This window comes from Zootermopsis nevadensis, unplaced genomic scaffold (assembly GCF_977971745.1).
Source record: "Zootermopsis nevadensis isolate Lab colony 2312 unplaced genomic scaffold, Znev_1.0 Znev_ptg000020l, whole genome shotgun sequence".
Lineage (NCBI taxonomy): Eukaryota > Metazoa > Arthropoda > Insecta > Blattodea > Termopsidae > Zootermopsis > Zootermopsis nevadensis.
Window position 1 is genome coordinate 11,050,348 of NW_028259152.1, and position 26,740 is coordinate 11,077,087.

Genomic DNA, 26,740 nt, shown 5'->3' on the forward strand with positions numbered 1-26,740 from the left:
TGAAACGTGGTAGGTCAGTCAAAGGATGTACACAAGAACGTTTCCGAAATGAATACATTATAAACTAAGTGGGAACAGAGCCAGTAATACAGAAAATAAAACAGCGAAAAATGTAAATCACACACAGAACGAATGTCGGAGTGAAGAATTTCAAAACAAACCCTGAATACCGACCAAACGATCGAGGGAATACGAGAGACCAGAATAGGCAATGTCCTGATCCATGAAGGAAGAAGATGATGAACCAAAATTAAATTCCCTCAACAAATTTTAGCATAGCACATCAAATAACAAATTTAATCGAAATTCAACTATTAGATTAAACATATAAATAGACGGATACCACTCTCCAGTATGAGTTTATATTATGTAATTCGTGCAATAAATGCATAAAAAGCTTTCTTATCCGACTCGATTGTTATCCGCAACACGCAACTAGCACCTGGTGGTAGAAAGGAAAACTATGGTATGATGACGACAGCGAAAGGAATAAATGTGTAATTACAGAAGAATCCAAATTAAAAGAAACCATAACAAGTAACATTTAAGTATATCAATTATTTTTTAATACATACGAGGGTGTTTCAAAAAGTAACAGCAAATTAAATATTTTTAGATATATACGAGGTGCGATCGGAAAGTTTCAAGACTGTGTCAATAGAGGACGAACCGGATGTAGTACGAGCTTCTGCCGCTAGGGGGTGCGGTCTACATTCATAGTGAATCAGTGTGCCAGCCGACATCATCGAATTAGCATTTGTTTCTTAGTTACGGGCGTTTTGGTAGTGCATTACACCGACCCTCCTGCGATTTCGGAATAGCGGATTTTCATGAACAAATCAAATTTTACCAAAGACTCGCCAAAACGGCTACGGAAACCTATGAAATGCTAAAGCAAGCATTTGGGGAGTCCGCAATGGGTCGTGCACAAACTTTTGTGTGCATTCACGTTTTAAAAATTCTGCATTCTAGATATTTTTCCCCTTTAAACCAGTTATAATGTATTATATATCATTAATCATGATGACAGCGGTTAAAAATTCTTATTACAGTCATCAGAGGTAATATACAAATGTAAACTGTGCTAATATTACCTTCAAACGGGGTGACTTTCTTGGTATCTTACATTACTAATGGCGCAAGTTCTTCGTACTGTAAGCTAAATATGTGAATGAAGCAAAAATAAAGCAAGCATTTAATAGACATGTTTTAACCCACATTTCCAAACTAAATGAAGCAGGAAAACAGCAGCTCACATTCCACTTCAGCCGTGACACTTTTCATCCAAGCCTCGTAAAGCATTAGCACCATTCCATAAAATCTCACTGGGTCATAGATATGAACAGGGCGGGGCAGCGTTCGTTCATAATTTTTAAAGATACACTAATCGACCAAAGTTTATTCGAATTTATCCAAAGTAATGTGAATTGAAAGACAAGTCTTTGCCATTGTCGAATAACATTTTAACAGAGTTATTTTTAAAAAACACCCATCAGACGTCGTCCATCAAGATTGATGCACTAATAAACTCGATTCATAACACTTTCCATTAAGTGCACTAAAATGGCTGGTGATGTTCTTCAGTAATTTACCGCTCGGGAGTCGATAAACACTGTAAGATGTGTGTTTAAACATCGAATAATTTCCCCGCTATGGCGACATTTTCTTTGGCCAACCCGTTCGCCTGATCTGTCGACTTGAGTTCTTTTTATGGGGCTACTTGAAAAAGTAAAGTGTTCCAGACACGTCCGACAGACTTAAATGATCTCAAAACAGAATTTAACATTACTTGGAATTAATCTGAATAAAATGTGGTCGACTGGTGTGTCTTTAAAAATTGCGAGTGAACGCTGAAGGTGATCATGTTAACTACAGCGCCAATATTTGCCTAAATTCCCCTAGTAATAGCAGAATAATTTGCAGCGGAAATTTCTTAAGGAGCGGCAAAGCCTTTATCTTGGTCATTCTCTACAAAGCCCCTTTGGTACCGTTGAACTTATTTGAGTGATTGATCTGGTCAAGAACCCCGTCTGTACTGCTTGTCGGTTGTGTGTTGTTGAGATCGGTTCATTTACATGACATAAACGGCGGGTGAGCTGATAAAAGGCCACTTGTGTTATGCTACAGCAAAAACGCATTTTCTCGGAAGAGATGCATCATCAGACCGACCCCGTTTTACGGTTTAAATACGTTTGTGGTCCCCACACTCAGCGTTATCTGTACTGCGGATAACTTTAAAAGAGCTAATCATTAATTTGCTTTGTGTTTAAAGAAAACAGATGTCTGTATCGGTTTCTTTAGAGAAGTTACAAAGGGAAAATTATTTATTGTCTAGGAACGTTTCTTCGATAAAAATCTCTCTAATATCTCCAGTTTGAACGAAATTGTAAAACTACAAGTTTTAAAAATATTTGTGCGAGTCTTCGGAGATTCTACGAGGGCGTTTCAAAATGTAACAGCAGATTGACAATATTTCACGAAACGAATACCCCAGGCATTTCAAACTCCCGCGCAGGGAAGATACATTCTTAGAGAAGGTTTTGACACTGCTCAGTAGGTGGCGTGTTTAATTGGAAGGGATGCATATACAAAATGGCGGCGCCCTTAGCTGTTTGTACCGTAGAGGAGCAGCGAGCAATCATCAGATTTTTGTAGTCGGAGGGTGTGAAATTCGTAGATGAATGCTGCAACAGTATGGAGATGCCTGTATTGGCGAGAGAGGAGTGGGTAGATGCGTTTAAAAATGGGCGAACGTCAATCCGTGATGACCAACGCTCCGGTCGTCCCAGCACGGCCGTCACTGATGAGGTGGGTCGCGCCGATGCCATTATTCGTGAAAACAGGCGCATTTCTTTAGAAGTTCTGGTCAGGGAATTGGATGTCAGTATCGGATCCGCACATACTATTGTCACGGAGGTTCTCAAGTATCACAAGTTGTGTGCACGGTGAGTGCCTAGGATGCTGACTGATGAATCGTTTTCAGACTTCCACAGCCTTTTTGGCGCCGTATAACTACGAAGGAGAAGACTTCCTCGCACGTATCGTCACAGGTGACGAAACCTGGGTACATCACTATGAGCCCGCAAGCAAGAAGCAGTCTTTAGAATGGCGGCACACATCTCCTCCAGTCAAGAAAATGTTCAAGTCTGAACCCTCCGCTGGAAAGGTCCTGTTCACTCTTTTCTGGGATATGAATGGACCAGTTTGGGAGCACTATCAGAAAAAGGGTGAAACAGTGAATAGTGCCCGATACAGCGCACTTATGGAGGAGGAGCTGAAGCCAGCAATACGGAGCTGTCGCAGAGGACTTTTGTCTAAAGGCGTTCTTCTCCTTCATGATAACGAACGCCCTCACACGGCTGCTGCAACTCTTGACACCATTCGGAGATTGAGATTCCAGATCTTACGGTATCCCCCACACAGCCCTGACCTTGCTCCCTCTGATTATCATGTGTTTGGACCCCTGAAGGACGCTTAGAGAGGACGAAGATTTGGGAATGATGACGAGGCCAAAGAAGCGGTGCATTCCTGGCTGAAGGCACAACCAAAAACATTTTTTCTGATGGAATAAAGAAGTTGGTGCAACGGTGTGAGAAGTGTATTGAAAACGAGGGTGATTATGTAGAAAAATGACATCATTTGTATCTCTAATTAAATTACGATCGGAAAGTTTCAAGACTGCGCCTATAAAAACCCGTACACTTATCTCAGGTATTAAATTCACCCATCACCCTCGAAGTAGTTCCCCTGGGAGTGAACACAACGATCCCAGCGCCGCTGCCAAGCCTGGAAGCATCCCTGGAAATCTTTCTTTGTCAGCCTGTCAAGCATCATCTGCGATTCTGCCTGATTCTCTTCTATCGTCTCAAATCTCCTTCCCTTTAGCTGAATTTTCATCTTTGGGAAGAGGAAGAAGTCACACGGATCTTAGAAAGGAAGTTGGGGTCGGTTCTTGCAAGATCTTTGAGCTCCTGACAAACGAGAAGTCGATTCTGCTTCTGGTCCTCAGACAGGATGCGTCGCATGTGGAGTTCTTCCTTTAGAATCAGCTGACAGGTCCCATAGCCTATCCCAACAATGTCGCACAAGTCGTTGATGGTACGACGTCGATCTTCGTGAATGGCCTGCCGAATCTTCGTAACATTTTAGGGTGTTGTGCTCGAAGATGGTCGTCCAGAACGCTCGTCATCATCGACAGAGGTTCGGCCATTTTAAAAACGTGAATGCCACACAAAAGTTTGTGCACGACCCATTGCGGATTCCCCAAATGCTTGCTTTAGCATTTCATAGGTTTCCGTAACCGTTTTGGCAAAATTTGATGCACACGCCATTCCGAAATCGCAGGAGGGTCGGTGTAATGCACTACCAAAACGCCCGTAACTAAGAAACAAATGCTAATTCGATGATGCCGGCTGGCACACTGATTCACTATGAATGTAGGCCGCACCCCCTAGCGGCAGAAGCTCGTACTACATCCGGTTCGCCCTCTATTGACACAGTCTTGAAACTTTCCGATCGCACCTCGTAGTTGTACAATTACAGTACCCCGAGGACGAGGACGAAGATGGTTACAGAAACGCTGGTGTTTTCTCCATTAAACCACCTGACACTGCTGGTAGCCGAAGAATAATCCATTAAACCCTGAAGACGGTCATCTTCGAACTCGCCGCCGTAAGGACCACAAATCTCACTCACAAGAATGTGTTTTTAAAAAATTACTCGGTTCAGATAATTCGTTACACACAAACATATCCAATTTAGAACGTTACGAAAAGGTTGAGCTATTTTATTTATAATTCAACTACATTTTTATCATAATTTACTATGAATAGGGGAAAAACGACTCAAACCACTTTCCTCTGGACAACGGCTGATCGGATGCTATCTTGCGATATGAGAGGGCACACTTTTTTGTTGCAATACGTTAGGGGACTGAAACGGTTCTATCTGGTTTTTATTCACCAACTGTTCAAGATAAGACAGATGGGATTTTGGGTCAATGCTACGCGATCACTAATCACAACAGTCATTTTGCGCATTATTCATAGCAATAGGATGCCTATGAGATATTACACGAGCTGCATGCCTGTCCTTTAATTTAACTACACAAATTAATATAGGAATCAAATGACACATTTTCATTAAATTCGGTACGAAAACAATACTCAATGGAGAGGCACTTTGGTGTTGTGTCATTTCTGATTGAAGTGTATAAAACAAATGCATAATGGCAAACTGTCCATCCATTTTTCTCCACATCTGACTGCTAAGTAGGCTGTGCAGATTTGCGTATTAAAAAGAAAGTACGTTCCCAAATTCTTACGTGAGGCCGAGTGGTCGCCACTTCAAGAGGTACTGCTTTCAATTCTCGGCCAGGAGAATGGTTATCCTGAGGGTTTACTCAGTCCCCAGAATCTAATTCTGAAATGGTAGGTTTAAATTAGGCCACTACCAATCACCTATCAATCTGCGCCATACAGAAATGCTGTGTTCAAACGGGCGAGTGCCTCTGGAGACAAGGCACGGGATGGGGGTCTCCACATTGCTCAAGTTACGGCTTACTTGAATCACCGTTACAAAAATCTTTGCATTAGTCGCCGTGGGCCAGTAATTCGGCCGCATTCAAGATGAAGCTAACGACAATAAAAAGAGTAAAAAATTCAAGGAAAACAGCGTAATAAAGGTTTACGTTAAAAAAGTACGCACATAAGTTTAAATAACTGCGTTTCACTGTACATACTGTTAACATTTGCCAACTTTTCTATAAATGACATGCCATCCAAAAATTACATTCCAATCAAAGTCCGCAAATTAGCAGGTCTTTACAACTTATAATTGTGGCGTCAGTTCCAGTTAAAACAGATAACGCTACGAGTTGTCTATCTTCGGCGGCTTCGTAACTGTGTCGTCTCTGAAGAAGCCGTCTGAATGCCCTTCCCCACCCCCGTACCCTAACGCGTGCCACAGATTTAAAATTCAACGAATCTGTCGGTAAACGTTGGTGTGAAAATATCATAAAGCAACATTTAAATAATGCAATCTATGTTAAGTCTTCCTCTCATTAGTATTTACCGGCAGGGATGGTCTTATTCGCTACGACGTCCAGATAGGCTCCGAGGCCCACTCAGCTTCCTAACCATCTATACCTCCACTGCCCCATACGCCTTTATGGTTTGGTGCTTAACTGCACACACAGATAACAGACGCATGTGCTTTTAACATATCACCATATAAATTTAAAGTGTCAAATTAACATTACGATTAATACATTACAGAGGTCACCACGTTTCTTTCCATTTTCACAAGAAATAACGTTAACAAACATTGGATGTTCTTGTTAAATATATAGCCATGCAATTTCCCAAGTCTCTACATGAAATGGCACTAGTGATGTTTTTATCCAACAGACCAACATTACTGCCGTGATGGTCAAATCAAATTTCAAGAACATTTCTATTGCTCGTTCACAAACTGGACTAAGTTGGTAAGAATGTTTGTAAAAAATATTATGGAATGAAAACACAAATAAAAAGGTTGGTCTAAAAGTAAACACAGAGAAAACTAAGTTTATGTTAATGCCTCATCACCAGAATGAAGAGAAAAGACGGATAATGGATCATTTGAAAATGTGGCAAAGTTGAGATATTTGGGAGCAACAGTAACAAATCAAAATTTGATTCATGAGGAAATTAAGAGCAGATTAAATTCGGGTAATGCTTGCTAACATTCAGTTCACAACCTTTTGTCTTTTAATCTGCTGTTTAAAAACGTAAATATTAAAGTATAATTTTGCCTGTAGTTTTCTATGAGTGTGAAACTTGGTCTCTGGAACTATGGGAGGAACGCAGACTAATGTGTTTGAGAACAGGGTGCTGAGGAAAATATTTGGACCTAAGAGGGATTAATTACTAGGAGGCTGGAGAAAGTTGCATAAAAGGGGCCTCATAAGTTATTTTTTTTACTTCATCCTTACTATATGCAGTGCCTCAAATAATTTATGATACTTTTGTAATATATCATGTTACTAACTTTAATAAACATTATATTATTTTATTATCCAAATTTTGTGGTTTCATAATGCTAGAGGCATGCATATATTTTCATTTATATTTTTTTTTATTCATTTAATTCTGTTCTGTCAACTTATCGAGCGACTCTTAATGTCAGATTCTTAGTTTATTTACTGACAAATTCTTGACTGAACAGGTTACAAGGGAGAATCTAAAAGGAAGTGAAAATGGTCTAATGTTTTGTTCTACACTAGCATTTGCCTACAGGGACTGAAAAAAATATTAAATAGGATGACACAGCCCCAACAAGAAATCCAGACACTGGACCTCACACAAAGCAGGAATGCTAACTACTATATTATATCTGATGTACATTTGTGTTTAAATTTTCCCCCACCTGGACCCCAAATCACTGTTCACAATCTGTCAATAACATATTACTTAATAACCCAATTGATATTAATAACTGTATTTACTAACCAGCATTCCTTATGTAAATAATCTTTTGAGATACAGATAACTTATGAACTCAGACGAGCCACACAGTCTGCTTACAGTGACCTGCTACTGTACAGTCCACAACTCACCAATCACTAACAGCAGCCAATTACGCAGAAGATAAATTATCTATAAGATTATGGTACACAATATTAAGAAAATGTTACACACTATATTCGGTCAAAATATGCTCTTCTATATCAGTGGGGCCAGGGTTGGGTACACGGCAAAATACGTACCACTCATGTACAAAGCATGCACTGGTATATGTGCAAATGTTTGAAAAGGTATCAGAGACAGTTTTAATTTCTGTCTATCCGTTCTAGACTTACGTGACTCCAAAAGAGCAATGACTGTACACAGAAATATATTTATCACATAACAATGTCATCATTCAAGGGCTTGGGTAGCTGTCAGCATAGTAACTATGGACTGCCCAACCAGGGTTCCATCTCTTGCAGGGCCAAAGGATTCAACTCCTAACCTCCCTCTCCCTGTCCAAACCAGCTCTGAGGCTTAATCAGCATCCTATCCAATGGATACCAGGAGTCCTTTCCTAGGGGGGTAAAGTGCAACTGAGGTATGATGCTGACAAATCGCCTCATCCAGTGTCGAAGTCAAGAATGAGTAGGAGCTATACCCCCCCCCCCCCCCCAACAGCATTTACAGTGCGTACTGGGGTCAGCTTTACTTTACTTTACTATTTAAAATGCAGTATCCTTCAAATTCTCTAGCTGTCACACTGTCAGATGCCCACCTGTGGGAAACATACTATGATATTCCATTAGTTTAAACTTCATTTGTCTGAATATCAAAATAGAATCTTATTGAACAGAAATACGATCTTCCCACACACTGCATCAAACATGATTGAGTGGTTATCACTCCTGCTTTGTATTCATGAAGATTTGCATTCAAATCTTGCCCAGAGACTGGCTTATCCTGACCAAGGTTTTCAAAGGTGTACCTCACTTCCTACAGGCAAATATTGGGATAGCACTTTAAACTAGCCATGACTGCTTCCTTCTCTTTTCCAATTCATTCAATAATTATCAGATCATTTGACAGTGTATAATATTACCACCTGAAAAGAGTTCTTAAATAAACGAGGATAATAAGTACTGAGGTCCATAGTTTTACCACATGACAAGCACGAGTGCCAAATTAATTTTGTCTGATCTTTCTTTCATTTGTTTACACTCATATTTATACTTTTTCTAATGACAGCTGGATTCAGTTTGATACACAGCTTGAAAAGATTAAGCTGTGATGCGTCCCAGCCACATAAAAGAACAAGTAAAATGTTTGTAAAAAAAATTAAACATGTTTCCTTCCCACATTCCTCTCTGATTTATAAGGGAACCAAAGACTTAGCAACTGATATAATTCATTAACCAAGGCCATTACATACAGAAAAACAGATTAGTCAACACTATATTTACAAGCTCTTCTTTAGTCTGGTGAAATTACGCAATTTAGTCAGCTTTGATCTATTATTCGTGCAGCATATATATAAAACCAAAAACAACAACAATTCACTGAGCAAGGCATGAATTTATATCTATACAATTTCAAAGAAATTTTGGGGTATTACTAAAATTAATCCATTTACCCTTCTTCATCTTCTAAAGACATTTCCACTTTATCTAGCAAATGGGTTTAGCTATCTTTCCAAAGTTCCTTCTTGCTTCCTTCTATGTAACATCTTAGCTAACCACTTGTTCACATTTTTATCTTGGTCTTCCTGTTAGGTACCTTCCTTTTAATTTCATGTTCAACACTTTTGTTCTCTGAATGTCTTTGGCAATGGAATCATATTATGCTACATTCTCTATTTTGGACTGTATCCACCGTATGTTTTTCAAAAGGTCATAAAAGTATTAAAACTTTAAAAATCACTATATTTCAAAGGACAGATCTTCCTTTGTCTTCAGGTAAAGAGGGGATGAGACACTTATCTGCCAGATCCAGTTGAGTTAGCTATTCTAAATCTATGGAATTAAATGACAGTCCACTTATCTAGAAACCATCAGATGTCTATTTTTTGGCCTATTATGTTCTGTATATGAGCAAGAATAACACATTAACTACAGACACATAAAAACAAAATTATTCATCATCCAGATCTGGCACTACTATATTAACTTAATAACGGACTGGTAGTAGAACCTGAAGATACACCACCACTAACACCAAAGCTCACCATTGGACCTAGTATGAGTAAATACTATCTACCTGCCATCCTTACAATCTGTCTCTATTATCAATACACATAAAATTTGCAGGTTTTTCCCCCCTCCATGTTCTAAAGTAAAATTTACAAAACTTAGTCCTTACTTACCCCATGGAGTTAAGTCCTTCCTGTAAAGCCAGCAGTCATTAAGCTGCTCAAGAAATTCCCAACATTTTATGGAACCCAAAGGTTCATTACCATCTTCAAAACAGCCCACCACTGGTCCATATCCTGAGCCAGATGGATTCAGTTTGTACCACCCCATCATATAACTCTAAGATCCATTTTAATATTACTCTCCTACCTATGCCTATGTCTTCCTAGTGATCTCTTTCCTTCAAGTTTGCCCACCAAAACCCTGTATGTATTCCTCTTTTCTCCCATGTGGGCTACATACCCCACCCATCTCATCCTCCTTGACTTCATAAGTCTAATTTTATATGGTGAGGAGTACATACAACTTATGAAGCTCCTCAATATGCAACTTTCTCCATCCTCCTAGTAATTCATCCCTCATAGGTCCAAATATTCTCCTCAACACCCTGTTCTCAAACACCCTCATTCTATGTTCTATGTGCAAGATCATTGCAGCTGCCAACCCTAAGAGCATTCTGTGCTGAAGCATTAACTAGATGGCCACCAAGAGTAACACACCATAAACTTTATGTCACTACAGCCAGATACCAATAACTAATAGTAAAATGGACATAGAACCATGTTCACAAAAGTCCACAAATGTACCCTATCCTGAACCAGTTTAGTCTATTTAACAACTTCATAACCTATATGTCAAACATCAATTTTAATATTATCTTCTCAACTGCTCATGCATCTCCCAAGTGGTCTTTTCCTCAAAGACCTTGTAAAAAAAAATTCTACAGGCATTTCTTTACCTCATGAGAACTAAATGCCCCACCTACCGGGAGTTTTCACCACAAAAATTTTGTACGCATTTATTGCCCTGCATCCTAGCTGCATTCAAAGCCAATCAAAATTTCATAGACTTCACCATCCTACCAAAACTAGTTGATGAGTGTAGATGATAAGTTATATTGCTTATTTCATCATTCATATCAATATTCATAATCATTCTAATAACCATTATCATCTCCAAAAGTGTACAGCATTAAACTAGAACTAATTCTATGTGTGCTACTGAAGTTAACAAACAAGAACTACAAATCTGTTCTACTAACTGGAGTTAATACATTTTACAAACAGACATCTGTATTTATGCCAATGGATGCAATGCTATCATAGCAGAAGACATAAAAACAAATATGAAAATATTCACTTTAACTGGCTGCAGAGGTGTAAGATCTGCCATTATTCCACTCCTAGCAGGCTGCCTTGTATGTGATGTTCTAGATGTAGAAAAAAAACAGCATTAAACTCTGCAGGTGTCAAACATTAAGCAACAAAGTATAGAAACTAAATCTGAAATTATGTCATACATACATATGAAAATACATTCAATGGATCGTAAAATTAGTTAAAATGACTGTCACTATAGGTCCTCAATTTTTTTGTCTCACTTTTATAATAGCATGTATAAAAATATGGCACAAAAATATACAAACAATACATAGTTACACAGTTTCAAAAAACTTTGCATATATTTAATTTGGTATGATATACTGAATAAAATGTACCTGTAACTGTGACCGCTCTTAGATATAAAAAAGCTTAAGGCAGCACTAAAAGAATATCTTCTATCTCACTTCTTCTACTCCATAGAAGAATTTACCTCAACCAGAAATTCTCCAGCTATTATAAATACATGTAAGCATGTATGTAATTATTTTTGTGATGATTGTAAATCACTGGCATAAATATGTAATTTATATTTTAATTGCAAACAAGTTTGTGCTGACACATTTCACATCCTTGGCTTGGGCCTACGATTGATCTATGGGATGTAAATAAATTCTACTCTTCTTTTCTATTCTAGTGAGTCTGTGAGGTCTTTCAGCTTAGCTTTCAATATTCTGTTCCACTGTTATAATTTTAATGAGAATAAGACTGGGCTGTGAACTTGCTGTGTCAAAGGAAGGAAGAAGAATGGCTGAAAAACAGATACTTTTTAATTATTCAAAGTGTAATGTGTTCATTATGAATATTTTTATAACTCAAAATTGATTGCATGAACCTTTAAGAAGCTACGCCAACACAAATTTAAATGTGAATTACGAAAACTGCTCCACTTTCGTAAATAATGTTTCACTTCTGCAAAACTTCCAAATCTAATCAACATGCGGATACTCAACAACACACAACTTTTATGAAGCGAAATGTGATCAACTCTACACTTATTATAAATCAGGCAAAACGTAAAAAGGAAATCCTCAATAAATCACTATCCCTATTTCCACTCCGAATCAAGTTTTTTTCTCACCTTACAATTCAGTCACGTAGATGACACAGGTGCTAATGACTTCCTTTGAATTTTTCATTTGTGTGTTGGTAAAACTAAATGCATTACATTAGCAAACGTATGGTTACTTGCTTATGTTGGTTACACACCCTAACACCTGTCTTCTGTCAATATACCACCGCCTTCTCGACGGAGCAAAAATAAATGTGTTTTGCAGTGTTTACATTGCAGCCAACGTTGCGTAGCATTCTTATCGTGGCGTGTAAAAACCATAAAAAAGAAACAATTCTAAAAGTTGTTCCCTGGTCCTGAATAAACCTTCCTAAATTGTTGCATCACTGTCACTTATTTTTCCTTTGTAGTTTTTCGTTAAGTATGCTACTATTCTTATACTCTACGTCAATCTTTCAAATGACAAATTTCGAATCGCCCCAACTCCCACCAATATTCTATAACACTATTACCATTCCAACTTGTGAGTTACACAGTAATATGAAAATAAAATAAACTAGTTCCTGCATTCATAATATCCTTTAGTCACCATTAGAACAACGTTGCTTGATTTAGTTGCACTGCGAATTGCCCAGCGAGGTACAATGGGAATTTGCGTGCACGTTTTGCAATAACATCAGTACCATCTGATACACGATGCGGAAAAGCTGTATTATGACAGAAATGTGCACATTCATGAATTATTTAAAAATATAAAAAACCCACAATTTTATAAAACACTGGTGATGAAAATGAATATTCTAAAGCAGTAGTTCCCATAGACACTGGTGTTCCACGAGCTCATTCACGGTGATGACAGGCAGATAGAATCTCTAACATCAGCAAACTTCTGACTACACAGTGCTCCAAACCAGAAGATGCCCATACTTATAGTCACTGCAATGAGAACCTCTAATCTTTGTTTGTTAAACTATGTTTCATGTACTGGGTTGGATTGTGATATGATGAGCTTTAAACTCAAATGAATTCATAAACAGTCCTAAATTTAAATTTCTGGCAAATCACTGGTTACTATGGATTTCCTCTTTTCTGGAAATAAACTACAAACACAAAACTGATAATATATCATTTATTCTAAATGTTTACCATATATACTGCAAAAACATACATTTGTATAGATTATAAATATATCTTACCTTTCAGTTTTGTCCTTGAATTATAAGCCTTAATGGTAACAGGTGTACACACAGATAAGGAGTAGAAATACATATGGTATTAAAGTCTTCTTCAAAATGCAATATCTGAATGCTTCAGATATAATTAACAAAGCACTGTACAACTTCCAATATTTTCTCAATACAAAATGTATACAGATGTCTCAAAAAGGTATAAGCATTTTAATAAAGAACATATTGTCACATGAACACTCAGACTGCTGCGATATCATTCCTAGCAACTTGCTGGGTGTGTACCATGCCAACCTAAGAGGGGGGAATGAATGATGAGAGACACTTAGAATGTGGAATCTGGTACATTCCTGAGTGACATCAAAAGGTCCTGAACTTCCCAGCAAAGCTCTAATATCTCCAGTATGTTCTGGAATGAAGATGTGGATGCATAAAAGTGCACAGGCTAGACGCAGTGTCACTGTTGTTGCGAGTCAAGAAAGAGACAAACTTCAGCTGTGTGACAGAGACTTTGGTGATAGAATTAGTGAGTGGAGAGCTGCGCTTATAACAAGATTGAAGATGATGAGTGCAGTGTGAAAAAGAACATGGACTTGAACAATAGAGAAAAGGACCATTATTACAATTATAAAATGCACAACATATATTAAATTATTTCTTGATGGTTGTAATTCAGTTCAATTTGATTTTTAATACACAATATCACTGTGACTATACAAGAGCCCATGCAGGTCATGTTACATGACCTGCTAGCAGACTAACTGAACATTAATTAAATAATAATAATATTAATAATAAACAGATTATAATCCAAACCAAAAATGGAACTTGCCTATTAACTGATACAGCAATACCGCCTGACAGGAATGTGATTATGAAGGAAGCAGAGGATCTTGAAATATAAGGACCATCTCATTGAAATACAGCGAATGTGGAAAGTGAAAGCAAAAATAATTCCAATAATTATAGGAGCAACTGGAACTGTCTCCAAGTCACTTAGAAAATATTTGGCCAACATTCCGGGTGAACACGGCATCAGGTAACTGCAGAAAGCTGCCATTTTGGGATCTTGATACATCATTCAAAAGACGCTGTCATAAAATATGTAGTCATCTCTAACAATAAAACTATATAATAAATGTAACACATATTAAAAACAAAATGTGTTTCGGAAACAGCTGCTGCACTATGTACCTTAGGGACAAGGTTTGTCTCGGGTACATGGAAGTAAATACCCTATAAAGTATATAAGATATATCCAATTTCAACAAGAACCCACAAGTAATTGCTGGTTCCATTAGAATATTTTCAAGTATTAATGACAGGACCAAAATTAAAGAAGCCTGATGTAATGTCATGTACAACAGATGGTGTTACTTGCAATGAACAAATGTACGGAGATGAGAAATTTTTTTTACTACCAACCCTCATATTTTTGTTGCAATATCAGGGACTATCTGAATGCAAATTTCCCAGATTGGTAGGCAGAGTAAAGAAGAACCACTGAATACCCGACTTGGCTCCACTATAATTTTACTTGTTCACTTGCAGGATAAAGTGTATGGCAGAAAACCATGAACAAATGAAACTGAGCACTCACGTGCAGTTATGGGGAGGGGGGGGGGGGGGGCAGTGCAAGTCTATCACTCAGTCTTGTACTGCTGTCAGTGATGTCTAGAGAGACATTCTTCTTCTATGGCTCTCCAGTCCGTATTCGGTCCATGGCCTCCTAAATTCTCTTCCAACCCCCAACCTGGAGGACCCTAGACAAACATTAACGGTGGCCAATTCTGACACTTTAGTAGTTAAACATGCAGCACATACCACTGCTACTATACACAAAAAATATAATCTTTTTCTGAATTATATATGTACGTTCTTCATTATTAATATGTATGTACATTTTTGAGACACTTCAAATATATACAGAAAGTAAAAAAAGGGCCTGTTTCACTTCATCATCCTGTATTGTTGACTGGACGACTTATACGGTTGTTTGTTGTCATAGCACGTATCTCCCACCTGAAAGAGAACCACATACTGTCCACCGGCCACGAGAAAATCCCTGCGGGGGAAAGTCGGTTCTGGTGTGATGCAGGTGGACTAGAGGGCTGCTATTGGTGGGAAGTGTGAAACGCCAGAGAGTTATGCTACTACACACAGACTGAAAACATCAAGCAGTTAAGAGTAGCGTGTAGTGTGTGTCACTAACCGCGAAATCTTGCGCTTAAGCGTATATCAAATTCCTCGCAGGGATTTTCTCCTGGTCTGTGGACTGTACATTCTTTGTGAGCAAGTGTGTTACAGAAAAATCAGCAATATCCCTCACTGTTCAACTGCAGATATAGATCTTAACTTCATGACTTGTACTTTTCAACAAATATTAACTGTGAGTCTATGACAGATTCCACCTCAACTCCAGATTTTTCATATTACAATGACTTGAACTGTATGATTTGGAGCTGCCACGGCTGAGTATAACAAATTCTTCTTGGGCTATCAGCCATGTCATGGCTGATAACCCAAGAATTTATTATATTAACCTGTAATGGTTATTATAAGTACTTCTGCACATGACTGCATTGCAACAACTGGAAAAATCCATTATAATATTTCAAAATAATTCACTGTAATAACAATACTTACTTAATATCTTCAGGCAGCAATAACTCTTCGAGATGATTCTGTATTACCACAAGCAAGCATAAGGTATGTAAAGTAGGTGCTGAAAATAGAATAAACTACTAATGACAAGAAATAGTTAACAAAAAAACACTGTCATCCATAATAATAAGTTACAAATATGAAAGGTATAGTTGTCCCTAGTATTTAACAAAGCACCAAACTGTGCAGTCAAATAGGGAAGCTGAGGTATAGCTACATGCATTCTTAAGTTCAGCACTAGATTGAGGTCAGTGGTCAGTTTCACGGCTCAGATGCTTTGTCCCCGAGAAAATAGCTCTGGTAACCAATGAACAGGAGGCTCTGTGAGTCCCACAGCTGGGAATCAATCCACAGCTATCACATAAATTGGTGCCATATGAACTAACAAAATGTCAAAATTTAAGTTTATCTATATTCAAATGTAACCTTTAAGATATGAGAATTTAATTGTTCTTGTACAACCTCATGGCCAGGTTGAATTGGCACTTAAAAGCTTCAAAATACAGGGAGTTGTAAAATAAATTGTAGTCCATTCACCACAATTTTAATCTAGAATTTTTTCAAATAAAATGTAGACTATTAAACATGATGATGGATGAGTGACAGTTTGTCATGTGAAGAGAGAGACAGAGCTACAAGACTGATGTATGTAGATCATATGCTTCAACTTTGTTATCTTAAGTTGGCTGCCACATCTTCAATATTGCAACACTTCTCATATGAAATAAATAAACATCATAAACAGTATAATCAAATTAAAATTTGGTTATTCCGGGTCTGGCCAATGTGTGACACAGCAAGTCTCAACATTCATGGAAGAATGTAGTACTGTTAAAAAATCTTCATTTAACTACCAAATGCGGCTTAACTTCAAGTGGTCATAGTACAAACTGGTGTGTCAAATCATCAGGAAATTTGTTCATAACATTTTGAGTTTGTTGTCTTATGCATAGACAGACTGCAGAGTCCTTGCTACATGCCACAGATGGTGAAGCAAACAGCTGATAATGCATGCATCAGCACAGTGACAGAAAAGAGGATTGTAGGTGAAACACAGGAAATAAGGAAAGTTATCATTCATACAGGCAAGTAGATTAGGGTAGCCTTCAATATCATGACGTGCACATCAAGACCCTCAAAAATCTACCAACTGGTTGAAAATTAATAAGAGTGAAAGGATAACAGTCAAATGAATATAATATAAATAAGAGAAGTATGCTAAAACTGAGCAACATACCAAAATCCAGAACGTGTAGATCACTGTGGTCTACAAGTTTTGCTTCCAGACCCTGATGGTTGCCATCAATGTCATAATCTTGTATCCCATGGGGATTTGGGACTGGAAAAGGGCTTGTGCCGCCAAAAAGGAACACCTTATCCCCTACCAAAAGACATGCTTGACGTCTTCTTTTGCTGGGAGGCTTACCCAAAGGTTTCAAAAGCTGCCATTCATTATGTTCTGAAAAGAGAAGAAATCTTAATTAAAATCGATAACACTATCTTCAGCACCAGAAAAATAACATCACCCGACCCCCATCTGAGTTTAACGTTGTTGACATTTCAATTTAGTAACAGTACACTGCCATCTTCATATTTTATCGTATGTATGTCACTATTACCCAATTACTTCGTCCTTAAAAGCCAAAGCTCACCTAAATAATATTAAAAATTCAGTTGATCAACTGGTAGATGCTTTTAAAGGGAATAATCAATGTTTATTGCAAGAATCATATAAAATCCACACTAAAACACTAGGCAAAATGCAGTATTACTGACTGTGAAAACAAGTGGTACATAGTTATCACTGTGTATTAGTGGGTTAAACAAGGATTCAGCACTGGCTGATTGCAGAGTGGACAGTAACTAAATGTTTACTATGGGTGGTATTTTTTTTTTCAAATACATGTATCTTTTGCATCCAGTTAGTTTTATTTTATTATAATTTGCAAAAGGTTCTGTGATTATATTTGATTCATAAACATTTTGTAATCAGACCATAAATACGGAAATTTAGGAAACTGAACACTTGGTATATTTGTTATAAAGGTCATGTGAGAGAAATTTATGTGATATACCATAAAGTCGTCACTGTGGACTACAGAAAATAGTCTAAATTTCTTAACCCTTTGCGTCCTATGTCGGACTGAGCCCGCCACATGTTTTATGAATTTTTTTACGTGATCTGGAGTCAAACTGAGGCTGGCAAACAATGTCAGCATATCATTCAAGCCTTCTTCTTTGCCCTACTTCTATCACAGTTTTCCTGGCAAGACTTTGTATACTTTATAATAGTGAAAGGAGGCAGGAGAGAAAAGTCGTTTTATTCTGACATGTGTCCAAGGAATCCAGGATGCCACACCAAGTGTTTTGCCATACATCATACAGTGAAGGAATACCATCAGGTGTGTAGCTGTCATATTTACTTAGAATAGAAGTATTTTATATCTGATAAAGTTATAAAACAAATATTCCATCTTCCTGCTTGAAAATTAAATTTTTTAAAATAATTTTACAAGCATAGAGCAATCCACCACTGACATATGCAAGCATTCTTTATAAATAGTGATTTCATCATTTACACGTCACATTCTGTTTCACTTTTTAGCTCTGAGAATATGAAATCCAATGCTTATACATCGTATATCTGCATGCAATAAGAGATGTTTAGATGTCACCAAAGTCATATCAATCAACTTGGACTTGCTTTATCCCCTACCGAACGACAGCAAGCAGAAAGGCACCACTTATTACACATCTCACTAGCGACAGTGGTACAATCCATGAAAAATATTTCACACTGTCAGTATTTAAACAAGGGGAACTGTGATCCTCTCAGAACATATTTTCACCATATTAAGCAAAGTGTCTTCTGCTTGATGCAAGTTACAAAAAGAAATGAAGCCAGTTTATAATAGTAGTTGAATTTATACAGCTTAGTGATATTTAAATAGACCAGCAGAGAGCCGTAGTGATATTTAAAAGGGACCGCAAAGGGTTAATAAGATTTTAACCAACAATTTTCTGAATTAAAATCTGGTGTAGTAGTAGGGGAGAAGCTCTACCTTCTTCTCTTAGCTTTCATTTCTCTTTCCTAATACTATTTTGGTGAATTTCTTAAGGTATTTTTACTTCAAGTGAACTAGTATTTTCAAAGCAAATATATATATCTAACAGAATGACATATTGGGACAATTACATATTAGCAAATGTGAACAAAATTAGTCCCATTGTTCTCAAGTTATGAGATTACACAGCATAAAACCCACTCTGTTTAATTATCTCGAAACTGCAAGACTTACAGAAAAAGTATATTGTGCATGTTTCGTTCTCCTCTAGAACTTCTGTTTAAAATGTTTTTCATTCACATAAATATTTAGCAAGTTATGCTCAAGATGTGCTGAGTAACACATGTGAGTCTTCATGTAAACTTAGTCAACAACGTTAAGTAAAACTCTCCAGTATCACATTTCATGAAAATCTGCTCAGTGGTTCTTGAATTGCTACATGTAAATAAGCAGTCAGACAAAACGACACATTTTTGAAACTTCACTGTGGATGTGCATTAAAATGTCAAACTTACCTGAAGAAAATCGGTAGAGATCATTGAAGTGTTCATCATGTAACCCATTATAACCTCCAAAAATGTACAAATTTCCTTTGTACACAACTAAAAGAAAGAAAAAGAAAGAAACGTTAGTCTTGATTCAGGCTTTCATGGCATCTGGCTCCTTAATATATTCTAGTTACACTTTGAGATATATTATAAACGGTTTGTCAGTAAGTGTGCCCTGATGTGAATGTTTCTGCATACACATAACAACAGCAGCAGCAGCAACAACAACAACAACAACAACAATCCAAAGTGTCATTAACATGAGAAATATTTCATTCAACCCTTTCCATCCTTTTGTAACAAATGTATGTAAAGCAAAAAGTTAAGCTGTCCCACTATGCGCTGTGTAGGTGCTTGGGGGGGAGAGGAGGGAATAACTCCTACTCATTTTTGACCTCGACACTATAAGGGGTGAGTGGTCAGCATCACGCCCTGGCTGTTCTTTACCCTTGGGGAAGGACCCCAGTACCCACTGGATAGGAGGCTGGGTGAGCCCGAGCCCTGGTCTGGACGCAGAGACTAGAGGAAAAATCCTCTGCCCCCATTGGGGATTGAACCCCGGTCGTCCAGTCCGTAGACAGTCACTATACTGACTAGAAATAATGTAGAAAATAAAATGCGATAAGTGACAGCCCTGCAGAGCAGTAGGCTCATATTGTTGATGTTACAAAAAGAAGGTTATAAGTCCACACTTGAGCAAGCCAGCAAAACAGTACGAAGGCAAAGTGATCAGAATATATCATTTAAAATGAACCTTCTGTTCACTACCTGCATATCATTGCCAGATAAATTTGTAGCATCTGATTTAAATTCCAAAATAGTGTGAAGGATGTCTGAACTGTAAATCAAAATCTAAATCTAACCATTCATTGTGAAAGTGGTCAAACCTGTAACATTAACATAAGAAAATTGGAGAAGTGTAAAAAACTGAGTATGTATTATTAGAATGCACAACATCTTTTTTGTTAGAATACAGGTGGCAATCCTAATGATATTAAGCAACAGTACGTATCCACAAGTGGAGCAAATTGCTATCAGTTCCTAGCCAGCCTAGATAACAGTAGCATCAAGTGAATGCCGATAAAGCATGGCGAACAGACGTATCAGATTTATTCTTCCAGCATGAGAATGATATAGATATAAAAATGAAAGGGATGCCACTCTTACAAAACTAGAAAAAATATAAACAACCATGATCCAACCTATCAAGCAAGTTGAGATAATTTCTGCTAAAGATGACTATGTTAATGACTGATAAACATTGTAAACAAATGAAATGTTGACAGCATTTGTGCAAGGATATGGAAGACCATATGGTCATACAAAACTATACATATCAAAATCTGAAGCAATAAATTAGTGGCCACCTACTAGAATAGAATAGAATTTATTTACATTCTATACATCCTTCATAGGACAATCCAAGGATGTAGAACATATCATAGCACAAATACAATACTTCTTTGTAACAAAAATATAAATTAAATAGTTATAATAATTTGCAGTCACTTACAGTATTACTGCAACAATAATTACAAAAGAAAGCTTCACCACTATTGATTTCATGTATTTATAATAACTGAGAATTTCTGGTCGAGATACATTTTTCTATGGAGTAGAAGTGAGATAGGGGATACTTTTTAGTCATGGCATAAACTTCTTTATATCATGATTCAGACTTTTCATAGGAGGGGAAGGTTACTGAATAGCTTAATTCCAGTGTAGTAAACACCTTTTCAATATGTACCGAGTTTAGTGTTTTGCACATGAAGGTTATATCTGTATCTTGTACTTATATTGTGGATATCTGTGACAGGCAGTATGGTTTGTAGTGGTAAAAATAATGACCACACACAAATTCTATGATAGAACTGGCAGCAAATGTGTCAAAAACCATACTTACATGCTGAGTGGCTTCTTCGACCAATTGGGATATCTCCAGATGTAACAGGCCTGTGCCACCTGCCTGTATGAGTGTCAAGGTACATGATGTCACTACAGTAAACTTCTTCTTGTGAGTGATAAGGTCCATTAAGATCTCCTCTCCCTCCAAAAATATACATTCTACCTTCAAGTGCTGTTGCAGAGTGGAAATCTCGATATGATGGTGGTTCTCCCTAGTCACAGAAAAGTATTAATGAAATGTATGAAAACAGTTAATCTTTGGTAAATACTTCAGAGTAGTGGAGGAAGAACCATAAAAATTGTGATTTTCAACAGACACTTTGGCAAATGCTGGGATACCACCTTAAATTAGCAACTTCCTTCCATATTCTTTTGAGTTAATCATTTACTGATCATCCTATAATTCGATGCTATGCAGTCTGATCTACTGACAGAATAATTAAATAAACAACAAATAAATGTTTGCTGTCCATACACCTAAACTATGACAAAATCTACGTTCATATTTTAAGTGGGGCACTGCCATAGGTGGCTTAACTGATGACCCGTCACTGTAAGTACAAAGCCTTACCTGAGTAATAATGTAATTCCAGTGCATTGTACGAAAATCTAAAGCATGAACATCCTGTGAAAATCTGTCAATCTCCTCTTCAAAACCACCAAACACATACATGCAGTGGTTGATAACGCATGCTGAATGACCATCCCGAGCACCCGGAATCATTCCAGTAACCTCTGGACAACTCCACTGAAGTGTACCTACATTAAAATATATTTTGATTGTATTAACAGTGTCTTCATCTAAAATTAATTTTCATTTTGAGATCACTTGCAACCAACTTACTTGTGTCAAAACAAAAGAGGACATTACAAGCTGCTTCATCATTTCTACCGCCCCACACAAAAATTTTGTCTCCATATGCTACAGCTGTATGGCCATATCTCTGATAAGGAACACATGCTGCATCTGGGTCATTTTGTTTCGATAAAGGGAGCGCATGCCAGCGGAAATTTGACGTGTTAAGTACATGGATGTCCATGGGTCGACGCTCCCGATAATTGTCTCCTGTACAGTACCCTCCAAAAGAGAAAATCTTATCCTCAACCACAACGGCTGCATGATTCACTCGTCTTGGACCTCCTTCTAAATGAACTGTCCAATACATTGGAGTTCTGAAAAGAAAAACAATAAATATAACTTACGAGTTCATTTGCTCATACATGTACACGTGCACAGAATCCCAGACCTGATATTAACGCACATTTACAAATGAGTGGAACAACAGATTATAATTTTAAATTCATTCCAGTTGCAAAACTGCTGTAAATAAACATAACCTAACCTACGCTGCTATGTCAAATAAATTTGGACTATCTTGTATTTCCTGCCGACTATACGCACCAAAATATCAGGCCAGCCTTCAGGTTCGATATATATTCAATTAATATAATTACTCTCTCAGTGTTGCTTCGTTTTAGTATTGGGCAGGTATAAATAAAAAGGTTTCACAGTACAAAACATATACTCAACCATCCACAAACTGCGAAAAACTAGGCCGCTAATCACTTAAAGAAGCTCCAATAGCAAGCAACCTCACGTTTAACAGCTACAAAACAGAAGAAGCGCCAAACGGAAACTCTGCCCAGCTGAATCACAAGCTAAATTTTAAGAATGTTTTGTATTAAACTTTATGGAACATGTTTTGGTGTGGGAAGTAATAAAAATAGAGCACATTTTAATTACATTATGTAGTGAAAGCACGGTGTTGTGCAAATTAATGTGAACGAAAGATCTGTTACTTATCAAAGCCTTATTTTTTTACAATCTTAACAAATTAAACGGAACTTATTTAGTATTTAATACTTATTTAGAAGCTCCTTTGACTTTTATAGTAATTTTAACCGTTTCAGATGCTGAGTCCACAAGTTTCTTACGAGTTGGAGTTGATCCTTGCAAACTATATATGCAATGTAGGCTATGGGGGGGGGGGGGTAGGGAGTTACAGCTCCTACTCATTCTTACCCTCGGTACTGGAGGGGGCGAGTGGTCAGCTTCATGTCTCAGCCGCATTTTGACCCCAGAACAGGACCATTGTACCCATTGGATAGGAGGCTGGGTGGGCCCCAGAGACAGTCTGGACATAGAGGCTAGAGGAAAAATTCTTAGCCCCCATCAGGGATTAAACCCCATCTCAGATATTTTCAGCGAGTGTAAAAAAGATAATGAAAATATAAATTTAATAAACTATGTACATACATAACTTTACACCACAAAATGGATAATATCATTATAAATTGATAATTTTCTGTGCTCATTTATCGTAGGAAGCAGTACTATAAAACTATTTTACTCCTATTTTTTACTTCTGACATTGGCAAATTATATTTCATGCTTAAGTACAAACATATTGTTGAATTTGTTCCTAGATGAATTCCAAAACAAAAGTTCAACTCATTTGCTGTTACAAATGTTTCCCATTATAAGTTGGACATGGTGCTGCACACTATCCTTGTTTTAATTATTCTGAGTGACAGAATATTTGTGTTTTATTTTATTTTATTGCCAACATTTTCACTCTTACTCCTGATGTGAGTTGAGGTGCAAGATTTTGGGATAGGGAGGGGAATTTTACATTTTTTTTCCAGCATGACAGGATATGGAATAATTCTGTGCAGTGTGGCATCTGTAGTGCCTTTCACTTTATAACCATAAATTTGTACCTGTACTCTAATGTCATTATTCCACTGGAAATATTTTGGTGTCCAGCCAATCCAAAATACCAGAAATGTCAATTTATTATGTACATGGTCATCTATATCTACGTCTTGCAAGAAAGGCTTGTAAAAAGTGCAGAAATTCAAGCCAGTATTTATGTACTTAAGTATTTTACATTTCATCACATTTAATTAAAGTTTCAGAATTCATGTCATTGCTACTGCTAGTCTTACTTATTCAGAAGATAATCTAACAGTAGAGTGCCCCAGATTATTTTTAGGTGTTAGTTCTGACAGAAACTGTGATCATTAAATGTGCCTATTATTCTGTTATTGTGAAATATTAAAGCAGCTGTTATGTTGAAGTGGGGGACATTTGTGTTAATGAGTCCAGAAGTGATACTTCTTTATCAAAAGTATGAAAATTACAGATTCAGATTCATACAGTTCTGTTGGCATACAAGCTCTACAGTGGGTAGAAATAAAAATTTCAGGTCTACCATACAACACAAAACATCAAAATAGAGCACGAGATGACTCAGGATTATAAAGAAGCTATTGATATGCTGAAAATGTTGTGTTATAACTGTTTTTTAAAAAAATATATATATTGCATGATTTATGTTAAAAATCACATAACTCAAAATAATGTTTTTGGCACCACAATTGAAAAATAATTCTTAAGGAAACTGGCTAATATTTCAGTAATAACTATTTTAATTTTTAACTTCCTTATAAATTAAATAAATAACATGAGCTGAACACTGTTACTATTTTTGCATAGACATATCACCATACAAGTCAATTATGATTACTTGTCTTTCTGTCATATGCTGCTTGACAATATGAATTTTGAATTATTTCATATGCCCGTGTACATACTTTTATTATATAATGGTACTAATCTGTATATTGTAAATAAACATTGTAGACAGATTATTTCATATGACCTTATGGATAATTTTACTATTACACAATGTTAAGTAATTTATTTTTATATTATTAATAAACATGTATAGATATATAGGATTTGAAGATTTCATAGCAAATGAATGCAAAGAAGTCTTTTGGGCCCTCAGTCACAATAGAAAAGAATTAATATCCAGTGTTTTGGGACAGTCTCTGAAGCTTCGCATAACTCCATCCTCAAACAGCTGATCACCCAACAAGACTTCACTACATGTATTGATGTGCTGGTAATAATTAGATTTACAGACTATTACTTGTATAAAACAATGCGAGACAGACCAAGTACCAGTCCTTGGAAAACACCGCTATTTTGCTGTTACATTAATCATAAAACACCAGGTTTCATTAACCACTGGAATCTCGATAAGAACTAATCAAATAATGAAAAGGGGTTCAATTTCTTTTCAAATAATTTTGTATTATTAGCTTTTATCTCTCTTTTCTCCAGTTCCAAATTTTAATTCAGCAGCAGCCAACTGGCAAGATCACGGCACTACATTCCATGGAGTGAATGAGTCTGCAGCTGGTTCAGGAAACTGAAAATTAATATAAAACTAAACAATATTTTTCTCATATTATAAACACACTAACTATATGCAACAAAAAATTCCATATTTGGTGAAAATTCACAATTCTTCACTCTGTGGTATAGTTGGAGCAATAGTTTTTGGCCAGTGGAATTTTCAAGGGGAAGGCTAGGAGCGAGTCACTTGTGCGATAGTATAATGCTGACTGCACCAAGGAACTTATTGGACTGAATGCCCAAACAAAAGAAATACACTGACAGTGCCACCTCAGGTACACAGAGTAGGCCCGTCCGCTAGCTTCTCCACCAGCCAAAAACTACTGTGCTGACTATAAGAACATGGATTGAAGAGGTCTGACTTGTTAGTTATTCTTTTATGTCTGTTAGTTTAGGAATAATGATTTTATAAAATGCTGTTCTGAAGAATTGTCAAGGTTCAAGGGAGAAAACATATTATTTACCTTAGCAGTGATTTCATCATCACAAGCCATCCGGATACGAGCTGCTGTAGCTGGAGAATCAAGTTTAAAAGTTCCCTTCAACCCTCTCTCTGCTCTGGCAGCTGTGATAGCTTCTTTGAGTGCAAAGAAAATTGATGAAGCCAGAAATAGGGGTGGTTCACCAACAGCCTGAATAAAACAAGAGCAGGAAGAATGCAGCACATTTATTTTAAAAATGTATTCTTCACTTTTTTGTATAACTCTCTGCCCTTAATGTTAATTTATTATGGATATAAATCTATAGTTGCAAAGGAAATCATGGCTGTGGGTATCTGGTTATTTGTCTCATCTTCTGTTAAATATTCATCATATGAAAAAATGTTTCAAACTCAAATTATAGGCCCTAATCTCAACTGTATCTGTATTTTACAACATGTATCAAGTCTTTGTACAATAATTTGTTTGGAACAAACTGATTTATTTTGATTTCTGTGTCATAAAAAGTACATATTATAATGGACTGATATGAACCAAACAACTCTTACTGTACTAAATGTATAAAAATTCATTCAATAAATAAAGCATCATATGAACATCAACCTACTCAATAACAAATCGACTTGCTCAGTAAAAAATCTATCAGTGTTCAAGATC

At 36.9% G+C, this 26,740-nt stretch overlaps 3 protein-coding genes across 14 annotated transcripts in view; all 3 read right to left on the bottom strand.

The window, feature by feature from the left end:
• Positions 1–12,795, bottom strand: part of LOC110830582 (proton-coupled amino acid transporter-like protein pathetic) — a 47,340-nt gene extending 34,545 nt beyond the window's left edge. Inside the window, exons 1-2 of one of the 4 annotated variants that reach the window (XM_022065687.2) lie at positions 12,137–12,795; positions 11,036–11,105 (exon numbers count right to left, since the gene is read on the bottom strand). In XM_022065687.2, the coding sequence (XP_021921379.2) occupies positions 11,036–11,068 (33 nt within the window). In that variant the 5' untranslated portion in view covers positions 11,069–11,105; positions 12,137–12,795. Of the gene's footprint in view, positions 1–11,035; positions 11,106–11,393; positions 12,042–12,136 lie in introns of those variants that run through there. The other 3 variants (XM_022065685.2, XM_022065688.2, XM_022065689.2) reach the window with 3 other exon arrangements.
• A 383-nt stretch (positions 12,796–13,178) lies between these two features.
• On the bottom strand, positions 13,179–23,321 carry LOC110830579 (kelch domain-containing protein 3). 8 transcript variants are annotated; one of them, XM_022065676.2, is made up of 8 exons: positions 23,301–23,321; positions 22,281–22,609; positions 22,008–22,195; positions 21,435–21,648; positions 19,499–19,585; positions 17,156–17,377; positions 15,901–15,979; positions 13,179–15,276 (listed from the first exon to the last, which is right to left on the bottom strand). In XM_022065676.2, exons 2-8 carry the CDS (start codon positions 22,600–22,602, stop codon positions 15,213–15,215), a joined length of 1,176 nt encoding a protein of 391 aa, XP_021921368.1. In that variant the 5' UTR covers positions 22,603–22,609; positions 23,301–23,321; the 3' UTR covers positions 13,179–15,212. The 8 variants fall into 8 exon arrangements, with proteins under 8 accessions (XP_021921368.1, XP_021921369.1, XP_021921367.1 ...); XM_022065677.2 differs by lacking the exon at positions 23,301–23,321 and adding an exon at positions 23,181–23,200; XM_022065675.2 differs by lacking the exon at positions 23,301–23,321 and adding an exon at positions 23,035–23,150.
• Positions 23,322–23,657: 336 nt separating this feature from the next.
• The window catches only part of ry (xanthine dehydrogenase rosy), a 39,425-nt gene continuing 36,342 nt past the window's right edge, over positions 23,658–26,740 (bottom strand). For both annotated transcript variants that reach the window (XM_022065669.2, XM_087351748.1), the window contains 2 exons: positions 26,108–26,275; positions 23,658–25,656 (listed from right to left, as the gene is read on the bottom strand). In XM_022065669.2, the coding sequence (XP_021921361.2) occupies positions 25,606–25,656; positions 26,108–26,275 (219 nt within the window). In that variant the 3' untranslated portion in view covers positions 23,658–25,605. The remainder of the gene's footprint in view (positions 25,657–26,107; positions 26,276–26,740) is intronic.